This window comes from Pan paniscus, chromosome 20 (genome assembly GCF_029289425.2).
Source record: "Pan paniscus chromosome 20, NHGRI_mPanPan1-v2.0_pri, whole genome shotgun sequence".
NCBI classification, from domain to species: domain Eukaryota; kingdom Metazoa; phylum Chordata; class Mammalia; order Primates; family Hominidae; genus Pan; species Pan paniscus.
Window position 1 is genome coordinate 24,367,675 of NC_073269.2, and position 10,635 is coordinate 24,378,309.

At 55.0% G+C, this 10,635-nt stretch overlaps 2 protein-coding genes across 28 annotated transcripts in view; one reads left to right on the forward strand and one right to left on the reverse strand.

Annotated features, from left to right (window-relative positions):
* The window catches only part of GATAD2A (GATA zinc finger domain containing 2A), a 124,942-nt gene extending 121,306 nt beyond the window's left edge, over positions 1–3,636 (forward strand). For all 27 annotated transcript variants that reach the window (XM_057300693.2, XM_034946276.4, XM_034946278.3 and 24 more), the window contains one exon: positions 48–3,636. In XM_057300693.2, the coding sequence (XP_057156676.1) occupies positions 48–178 (131 nt within the window). In that variant the 3' untranslated portion in view covers positions 179–3,636. The remainder of the gene's footprint in view (positions 1–47) is intronic.
* Positions 1,129–10,289, reverse strand: TSSK6 (testis specific serine kinase 6). The gene is made up of 2 exons (XM_008970976.4): positions 9,129–10,289; positions 1,129–7,274 (listed from the first exon to the last, which is right to left on the reverse strand). Exon 1 carries the CDS (start codon positions 10,100–10,102, stop codon positions 9,281–9,283), a length of 822 nt encoding a protein of 273 aa, XP_008969224.1. The 5' UTR covers positions 10,103–10,289; the 3' UTR covers positions 1,129–7,274; positions 9,129–9,280.
* Between the last annotated feature and the right edge of the window lie 346 nt (positions 10,290–10,635).

Consider the following 10,635-nt stretch of genomic DNA (forward strand, 5'->3'; position numbering starts at 1 on the left):
CCCTCCTGACGAGGGCCTTCTCGGCTGCTCGCTCTGTTCTGTTGCAGGCGGGACCCTTGCGTTTGTCAGCCCAAGCCTGGCGGTGCACAAGAGCTCCTCGGCCGTGGACCGCCAGCGAGAGTACCTCCTGGACATGATCCCACCCCGCTCCATCCCCCAGTCAGCCACGTGGAAATAGTGCGAGCCAGGCCCCGTGGAAGACGGGCTCCCTCCTCCCCCACCTGGCCCCTGGTCTAGAAGGACCCACTGCACCACCCTCCGCTGGCTCGGGAAGACACCGTGCCCGCCCCAAGAGCAAGCACCGGCCATGCTGCAGAGGCAAGACCTCAATTCTTGGCTGCAAAGTTTCATCAGGGCTAGAGGGCTGGTGCCGCCTCATAGGCAGATGAGGATCATCGCTGGGGGACCTTTCCCGTGGGCTTTCTTCCTTTCTCTCTTTGCCTTTAGTTTGCCCGACACCAGCAGAAAAGTGGACCTTGGGGGCTGGTTCTGCTCCTGGCCCCCTTGTTCGGCCCCTGCCGGCACACGGGCGGCTCACCCTGGACACTGTGACGCGCATGGACAAGGCCAGCGCCCGGGGCTTCTGAACCGAGTGGGGCGTTTCATTTTTTTGCTTTTCCCTGTCTTAGGCTCCCAATCTTTGACTACCTTCCCATGGCGATCTATAAGTTGAAAGATTTTTTTTTTTTTTAATCACCTCATGATGATGGAGTTAAAAGTAAACCGTGCAGAGACCCTGGGGTCCCTGTTGTACGCTGCATCGTCCCGCTGGCCCTGTGCCCTGGAGGGTGGGCGGCTCGTGGTGCCACAGCCCCTGGCAGGGACGGCCGGCCCGCCCCCGTGACTGACTGACAGATGCAGGGATGGCCGAGGCAGCCCTCGCTCCAGCCGAACGCCTCCATTGCTGCTTGTTCTGGAGACCCCCGCCCCCGGACCTTCCAGACTTAGCAGAAGAACAAACTGAAGAACAGACCCAGCCAGAGAAGCAGGGATTCCAGAAGCTGCCCATGAAGGGAGAAGGAGAGGATCCGGTCGGCAGCAGCCCTGAGCAGGAAGCTGGAGGGGGGACTGTCGCGGGGTTTTTCTGTTGTGGTTTATTTTATTAAATTTTTTCCTTTTTTCTATTCATTTCGATGGACGCAATCTTACGCCACCCTGGCCTTGCTCCTGGGAGGTGAGCGTGCACAGGTGTGTGCAGGTCAGGAGGTGCCGTCCAGGTGTGCGGCGAGCCGCTGCGCACAGATGTCAGGATTTCCGTTTGGGTCTAGTTTAGAACCTGTCCTTAAACCTAGGGGTTGCTGTCAGGATTTGCTTTCAGACTTTTTTTTTTGTAATTCCCTTTAGAGTCTACAAAAATGTTTTTAAAAGGATCAGGTCTGCTTTTAGTTTCATTTTTGTTTCTTTCCCGTCCCACTCTTTAAAAACTGGTTCCGTGAGGAAAGGCAGAAGCTATTCCGTGTCTCTTACAGGCTGGGCCAGCTTCATGCCAGTGCGAGGGCGTCCCGTGCCCACGTACATACGTATGTCTCCATGAGTTCTGGGCTCCACCGGTTCCAATTGAGCTCCAGCCCTGGTTTTCCTACCCATGCAGTTAGGGACTTTAATTTAAATTTTTTTTTGTAGGGCCACCGCCTTCAAACACAACTGCTACAACATTCTAATAAAGGCTCATTTAACCCCCAGGCTCCTGTCGTGTGAATATCCTCAGTCTGTAGGAAACTTTTTTTGACACACCATAGAAGACCTAGTTTTGGAAAACATTATCTAATTTTTTGTTGTGCAAATCCCCAAATTTCTCACTAATTTTTGTTTTTTTGTGCATAACTTGGATGGGCTGAAGGAGGTGAGGACAGATTGGGGAAGGGTGGCTTTCATTCCAAGATCCAGGGATTTGGGGAAAAGGAAGGAATTTGATGTTTTTTGGGGTGGGAGGGGAGGGTGTGTTTTTTACACCAAAAAAAAAAAAAAAAAAAAATCAAGAGTATGCAAGCATTTCTATTCCTCGCATTTTTCTGTGTGCCTGGCAAATAAATACCTGTCTCCTACGACCCTGAGCTGTTAGCCCTCTCTGTTCCATGACAGGGGCCAGATCTTCCAGCTCCTCCCGGAAGGAGCACCCAGGCTGGCTTCTTCCCACTGAAAGCCCTCCCCAGCGAACCAACCTCAGTTCTATGCAGTGGCTGGGGATCAGGCATCCAGACCGAAGTCACCTCTGCCTGCTCCAGCTTGGGTCAGCTGGGTCTGACCAGGGGGCCAGATCCGAGCCGCACCTGCCGGCCCCCAGCCCCAGCTCCAGCTCCTGACCTCTCCCAGCCTGGCCTGGCTGTTCCTCCAGGGCTGATGGCTGTCAACCCATCCTTGTGAGTTCATATGGACTGCTGCCCCTCCAAAGGGAGAGGGTCGGCCCCATGTCCCCAGGGAGCATTCCATCAGGGACAACGTACATACTGTGATGTAAACTTTTTTTTTTTTTCCCCAGGGGGCAAAAGTGTGAGATGCCTTAATCTTTCCTTCATTTCTGCTGTCTCGAACACTCTAGCCCATTATTTCCTTTCAGTTCCTTGCAGCATAACCTCTACGATAAGCCCCAAGCGGGTTGTTGTATTATGACGTTTATGATGTTCCAGGTGAAGGCATTATTAAGTACCTCTCTGGGTGTGGGGTTTGGACGCACCAGGATAGCTATTGATTAATGTTAAGGGTGTTCTACCCACAGCAAAGCACACCCTCTTAAACCGGGCACTGCCTGGGTCCTGGTCCCGAGAGCCCTACCAGGATCAGGTTCCTGCAAGCCGTCAGAATGTGGGAGCCCCCAGCCCAACTGATTGTAACTGTCCCCTGTTACCTGTGACATGAACCTCCAACAGCACCTGGAAACGGTTCCCTCTGTCAGCTGCTCTGTAGACAGGGCTGGGGAGATCTCAGAGTTCACACCTCGCCTGTTGTAGGGGAGGTTGGGGGTAGGGTTTGGAATGGCCAAGTGCCCTTGGAACCTCCCACAGCTATGGCCGTCCTGACCTCATCCCAGGAACGCTACGGTGACCAGGAACCACCCCTCTGACGAGGTCTGTAGCAGCCCTTCTCAGAGTGGAACAGCCCACAGTGCTAGTTGTGCCTGGTCTTACCTGTACTCCACGGACCTCGGTGAAGCAAAAGCTTCAGGGCAGAGGGAATGAGGCAACCCAGTGGCAGCCCCGCTGGGCCCCGTGGCTCCCGCTCTCCTATTGGACGTAGAGGCAGGGGAGAGACTTCTCTATACAAATATTCTCATCACAGAAGGGATGATCCTTGCTGCTCTGCCATAGGGTTTTTGATGCCGAGCTATGCTGCACATGACGTTAACCTAAAGAACTTGGACTGAGCTTTTAAAAAAGGACAGCAAACAATTTTATAATCCTTAAAGTGTAATAGACGGTTACACTAGTGCAGGGTATTGGGGCTCTTTGGGTGTGGAGGCTGTCACTTGTATTTATTGTGACTCTAAATCTTTGATAGTAAAACAAATGTAAAAAGAAATGTTTGCCACCAGATGGGAATAGAAGTTCCAATAAGCAGGCTGGAATGGGTGGCTATACGTTGTATCACGAGGAAGTTTTAGACTCTGAAGGATAATAAATGGATGATGTGTCAACTGGACTTTTCTTTTGTCCCTTCTGCCCTGGCTTCTCTGTATTGTTTCGTCCTAGCTTCCGAGGCAGGTTGGAGGGAGATGGAGGATGACCCTTAGCTAATGAGAGAAGCAAAGGGCGGGGTGCATCTGCTGCTGGGGCCTCACTGACTGTGGGGATGGAGTCCCCACGGCCCCTCTCCTCTGGAGCTTTGTGGCAAACTTACCCCATGGGCTGGGAGAGAGGAATGAGAATCTCAGTGGGGGCTGGGTTTGGTGGCTCACATTTGTAATCCCAGCACTTTGAGAGGCTGAGGTGGGTGGATTACCTGAGGTCAGGAGTTCGATACCAGCCTGGCCAACATGGTGAAACCCCATCTCTACTAAAAATACAAAAATTGGCCGGATGTGGTGGTGGGTGCCTGTACCCCAGCTACTTGGGAGGCTGAGGCAGGAGAATCGCATGAACCCGGGAGGCAGAGGTTGCAGTGAGCCAAGATTGCGCCACTGCACTATAGCCTGGGTAAGAGACCGTGACTTTCTCAAAAAAAAAAAAAAAAAAAAAAAAATCTCAGTGGAATTTGCTTGTGTTTGCCGCATCAGCCTTCACGCTAGAGTGGTGGGTTTTCCTGGAGCAATTTTCAGGCTTGGGGCCTCGATGGTGTCTTTGCTGCAGGATGTGATATTACAGATGTGCAATCTAAGCACAGAGTCACCAACCTGGATCCAAAATGAACGACGTCCTGGCAAAAATGTGTTTTCAAGTGTTGATAGTTTCAAGTTTTATTCTTAAGGTGAGACCTGGGATCATTTTGCTGAATTTTAATGTGCATAAAACATGACCCTGTTTTACTAGGTGCTATTTATTTGAGGCAGGGTCTCACTCTGTTGCCCAGGCTGGAATGCAGTGGCTTGATCTCAGCTCACTGCAGCCTCAACCTCCCTAGGCTCAGGTGATCCTCACATCTCAGACTCCTCAGTAGCTGGGACTATGGGCATGCACCACCATGCCCAGCTAATTTTCGTATTTTTTGCAAAGACACATTTTTGCCATGTTGCCCATGGCTGGTCTTGAACTCCTGGACTCAAGCAGTCCTCTCACCTTGGCCTCCCAAAGTGCTGGGATTACAGGTGTGAGTCACCACGCCTGGCCCTGTTTCTTGTCTTTGAAGCATCCCTGCCTCCGGCCTGGGAGCTCATACCTTCCCCACAACTCCCAAGTGCCTGGTCTTATGGGCACAGAGCTGGTAGAGAACATGGTAGAAACTGAACCTCAGCCTGTCCAGTAGCGCGATCTCGGCTCATTGCAACCTCCGCCTCCCAGGTTCTAGCGATTCTCCTGCCTCAGCCTCCCGAGTAGCTGGGATTACAGGTGCCGCCACTAGCACGCCCAGTTAATTTTCAGTAGAGATGGGGTTTCACGTGTTGGCCAGGCTGGTCTCAAACTCCTGATGTGACCCACCGGTCTCAGCCTCCCAAAGTACTGGGATGACAGGCGTGAGCCACTGCACCCAGCCACTTTTTTTTTTTTTTTTTTTTTTTGAGATAGGCTCTCTGTTGCCCAGGCTAGAGTGCCTAGAGGCTCTCTGTTGCCCAGGCTCAGGCGATCCTCCCACCTCAGCCTACCGTGTAGCTGGGGCCAGAGGCTTGCTACAGGCATTTCTTGCTTGGCCTGAGAAACATTCCTATGGGGTGCTGTCTCCTGGGCTTGGCTCTTGGTTCCTCGTGAGGCTCTGCTTCCCTGGATTGGGCACAGGCTTGTCAGTGCAGTTGGGGCAGATTCAAGGGGTGGGTCCTGGGTCATGGTCTCAAATAGCCTCTCCAGCTGAGAAAATGGGACACTCCCCTCGTCCCTGACATCTTGTCCCCGACATCTCATCCTCTCTGAATTGAGCCTTGGGTCTGTGGCCACATGGCAGGCAGAGACCCTGACCCCATCTGCTCCCACAGATTCGTCGGTCGACAGATGGCATGCACTATGCCCTGGGCCCCGGAGATGTGGCAGGAGCTATCCAGACAGAAACATATAGCACCTTGAGAGGAGGGCATGGGGTGACATTTTAGGCAAGGCTTGAAGAGGGGAAAAGTGCCAGGAGTGTGCAAAGGCTTGGAGATAGGAGCCAGCATGGCAGGTCAAGAACAAAAAGGGCAATGTGGTGGGACTGGGTGGGAAGACGGGGCAAGGGCGTGGGTTTTAGCTAAGTGCAGTGGGAGTCTAGGGAAGGTCCTGGGCCCAGTACTCAAGCTACGCCCACTCTGAAGCCATGCCCACTACCCCAAGGATGGGGTTTTGCCCCATTTTCCAAGTGGGGAGTCTGAGGCATGGCCCCAGTCAGGAGCAGCACCCTTCGAATAAACCAGAGGGGCTAGGGGCTAGGTTTTATTTTATTTATTTATTTTTTCTTTTGAGGCAGAGTCTTGCTCTGCTGCCCAGGCTGGAGTGCATTGGTGGGATCTTGGCTCACTGCATCCTCCATTTTCCGGGTTCAAGTGATTCTCCTGACTCAGGCTCCCCAGTAGCTAGGACTACAGGTGCAAGCCACCCATGCCCGGCTAAATTTTGTATTTTTAGTAGAGATGGGGTTTTACCATGTTAGCCAGGCTGGTCTCAAACGCCTGACCTCAAGTGATCCGCCTCCCAAAGTGCTGGGATTACAGGCGTGAGCCACCATGCCCGGCCCCAGGAGCTGGGTTTTCTACCTCCACTCTGATGTGGTCCAGCCAAGACTGGAGGCTAGGCACTGCCCCTCTTTTAGCCTCAGTTTCCTCATCTGCAAAACTGAAGGGGACAGGGCCATATATCTATTTGGAGGGATGAAGATAGAGCTGGCACTGCATCACCAGGGCACCAGAAAGCCATTGAGACTGAGTAAGCAGGGGCTGGGCATGGGGAGACCCACCAGAGGAGCAGCTATGTGGGGCTCATATGCAGGTAGGCACGATTAGGATTTCCTAATATACCTAATACATTTCCCCATATACCCCAAATGGGAGCCACTCCCAGGCTCTGTGGGGTCCTCTCTCGATTTCCTCCTTACCTTGCCATCTCCTTTCCCTCTCTCCCTCCCTATTCCAGGCAAATAAGCTTACTGGCCTTACTCAAACACGCCAGCTCTCCTCTTCCTGGGGAACAACCTGGACTGTTTCTCTTACCTTCAGAGTCCCTTGACTTTTTTTTTTTTTTTTTTTTTTTTTTTTTTTTCTGAGACAGGGTCTCACTCTGTGGTCCAGGCTGGAGTGCAGTGGCACGATCATAGCTCACTGCAGCCTTGAACTCCCAGGCCCAAGCGATTCTCCCACCTCACCCTCCCAAGTAACTGAGACACACCACCATGCCTGGCTAATTTTTAAATTTTTTGTACAGATGGCCGTCTCGCTGTGTTGCCCAGATTGGTCTTTAACTCCTGGGCTCAAGCGATCCGCCCACCTCAGCTTCCCAAAGTTCTGGAATTATAGGCGTGAGCTGCCACGCCCTGCCCAGAGTCCCTCCTTGAACACCTCCCAACTCTACCTGGCATTTAGCACAACTTACAATTATTTTATTTCCATGTCATTCTTTTATTTTACTTGACTTTTCAATTGTCTCGTCTTCGGCAGGGATGGGCCCAAGTCTCTTCGCCATGAGCTCTGGGGCCTGGCAGACAGTAGGTGCTCAAGAAATGCATGACTACATGAATGAACAGAGGAAGGAACGAGCTAGTGGGTCCAGCTGAATCTCGCCCAGCCCCGCCCTGACTCCCCCACCCCCTCTTCCCGAGAGGAAAGGGACCCACAGCAGGGAGGGCTTCCCCCACCCCCGCAACGTCACTGTTGCTAGATCTGGGTTCAAATTACAGCTGTGAGCCGGGTGAAGTGGCTCATGCCTGTAACTCCAGCACTTTGGGGAGGTCGAGGCAGGTGGATCGCCTGAGGTCAGGAGTTCGAGACCAGCCTGGCCAACATGGTGAAACCCTGTCTCCACTAAAAATACAAAAAATTAGCCAGGCATGGTGGCCTGCGCCTGTAGTCTCAGCTACTCAGGAGGCAGAGGCACGAGAATTGCTTGAACCCGGGTAGAGACTGCAGTGAGCCAAGATCGTGCCACTCCAGCCTGGGCAACAAAGAGAGACCTTGTCCCAAAAAAAAAAAAAAATCACAGCTGTGTCTTTTTTGTTTGTTTTTTGAGACGGAGTTTTGCTCTTGTTGCCCACGGTGGACTGCAGTGACACGATCTCGGCTCACTGCAACCTCCCCCTCCCGGGTTCAAGCGATTCTTCCGCCTCAGCCTCCAAGTAGCTGAGATTACAGGCGCCCGCCCCCGTGCCCAGCTAATTTCTTTTTGTATTTTTAGTAGAGACGGGGTTTCACTATATTGGCCAGGCTGGTCTCGAACTCCTGACCTCAGGTGATCCACCCGCCTTGGCCTCCCGAAGTGCCGGGATTACAGGCGTGAGCCACCGCGCCCGGGGTTTTTCTTTTTCTTTTTTCTTTTCCAAGAGGCAGGGTCCGGGGCGCGTTGGCTCACGCCTGTAATCCCAACACTTTGAGAGGCCGAGGCGGGTGGATCACGAAGTCAGGAGTTCAAGACCAGCCTGGCCAAGATGGTGAAACCCCGTCTCTTCTAAAAATACAAAAATTAGCCGGGTGGGGGGACATGCGCCTGTAGTCCCAGCTACTTGGGAGGCTAAGGCGGGAGAATCGCTTGAACCCGGGAGGCGGAGGTTGCAGTGAGCCGAGATCGTGCCACTGCACTCCAGCTTGGGCGACAGAGCGAGACTCTGTCTCAAAAAACAAACAAACAAGAGATGAGGTCTCGGCTGTGATGCCCAGGTTGTTTTCGAACTCCTGACCTCAAGATATCTGCCCGCTTCGGACTCGCAGTGTTGGGGTTACAGGCGTGAGCCACCGCGCCTGGCCCTTGGCTCTGCCTTTTGGCAAGTGACATCCATGTGGGCCTCAGTTTCCTTATCTATAAACTCCTACTTTACGTGGAGACAGGCCACCCTCGCCCCACCCCTGGCTGTTCCATTCTTAAAAGATGTGGACGGCGAGGCGCTGGGGTCCACTTGCTTCCCAGCCCATCATCACAGCGACATCACGACCCGGGGACAACAAAGCTCCTTTGAGTTTGCCCATACTGAGGAGCTCAAAAGGTCCAGGTTCGAATCCTCCCGACTCCCTTTTGAGTCTTGGAGCAATAACCTCAACATGCGTGACTCTAAAATAGGGTACCCGCGCCTGCCTTCCCCGGACGGAGCGATCGCTTCTCCACTAGTCCGCAAATGGGGGCCACCGTTAGAGCCAGGTGCGAGGAACAGCGAGTTTATTGCAGGTTCCAACCGGGAACCTGGCACCCACGGCTGGTTGGGAAAGGACGCCCTCCGCGCAGAGGCTGAGAGTTCCGCGCAGGCGCAATGCTTCCGTCCCCTAGGGTCTCGCCCCTCTCGGGGCCTGGTCACAGGGAATCGCGGATGCGCATGCGCCTCCAGCTCCCGGGATCGCGGGGAACGTGGATTCCGAACAAGGGCAACTGCGGACTCACCCGTGGGAAGAAAGGGAGGGAAGTGGAAGGGAAAAAGCGCATGTGCAGCAGCACGCGGCAGCTTCGCATATTCCCTCGAAGCGCGCCTCTTGCGCGTGCGCCGCGCTGGCCCAGTGCCTTTGGCTGCAGGAATGGCTGGAACCACCCGGCTTCTAGCCGGAGTCGCCGGCGCGCAGCCAGCAGTTGCGCGCTACCTGGCCCGCGGAGGGCCTGGCGGACGGGCTGAACTGCAGCAGCTCGGCGATCAGGGCCTTGCAGCGCTCGGAGAGCTCGAGGCCTTCGGGGTAGAGCACGCCGCGTTTCTGGCGCCGGGGCAGGCCGGCGATGTCCGAGTCGTCGAAGGGCATGCACCCGGTGACCATGACGTAGAGCACGACGCCCATGCTCCACACATCGTACTTCTTGGGGTCGTAGGGGATGCCCAGGAGCACCTCGGGTGACGCGTAGGCGGCTGAGCCGCAGTAGGTGGTGCTCAGGTCTGGGTAGCCATGGGCCTGGCGGCCGAAGCCGAAGTCGGTGAGCTTGACGCGGCGCTCGTCCGGGCTCAGCAGCACGTTTTCGCACTTGAGGTCGCGGTGCACCAGGTGGTGATCGTGCAGGTAGCGCACGGCGCCGGCGATCTGCGCAAAGAGGTCGCGCGCCTGAACTCCGGGGATGCGCCCGCTGCGCTGCACGGCTTGCAGCAGGTCGGTGGCGGCCGCTTCCATCACGATGTACAGTTTCCCGTTGCACACCTCGATGAACTCGAAGACGTGCACGATGTGCGGGTGTCGCACGCCCCGCAGGATGGACAGCTCTCGCGGCAGGAACTTGTTGACGAAGTCCGGGGGCGCTCGCCGCCGGTCCACCACCTTGATGGCCACGGTACCCTTGTACTTCTTGGATGTGGCCACCTTCACCTTGGAGTAGCTGCCCTCTCCAATTGTGCGGCCCAGCTTATAACCGAGTTCGCTCAGAAGTTTGTCTCCCGACATGGTGGCGCCTAGGGCGCACGGGGGGCAGGAGGCGGCTGCTGTCGGGGGGCGGCCGGACTCCAATCTCGGGTCTAAGCCATGGCGCTTGGCACCTACACCCCCGCACCCCCATGTGCCCACTGCCAGACATTGGCCGCTGCTGTGCCCTTTATTGCCCCGTAACAATTTTTGCCTTGTGAAGTGACTGCGGGCGTCACTCCACCTTAGGGTGGGGGTCCGGGACCCCGCCCCGGGGCCACCCGAGCCTCCCTGCTTTGTGACTCATAATCATCCTGAATGGTCAGTTTCCGATGAGAGGCCACTAGCAAGGGATACCCACCACCACCAGGGAGCAGAATCCGTTCCGGGGATTGGGGTGAGTCCGACTTCGAGCAGCAGCTGCCCCCCAACATCATGTACCCAGCCCGTGACTACGTGAAGCCCTGGGCTTCGCGTAGAGTCCCTAGACGGGGCGAAAACGGGAAAAGGGGCCTTAACTGGGGCACCTGGCTCCTTTGAGCGCTCGGAGTTTCTGACTGGCCTGCGCAACACCC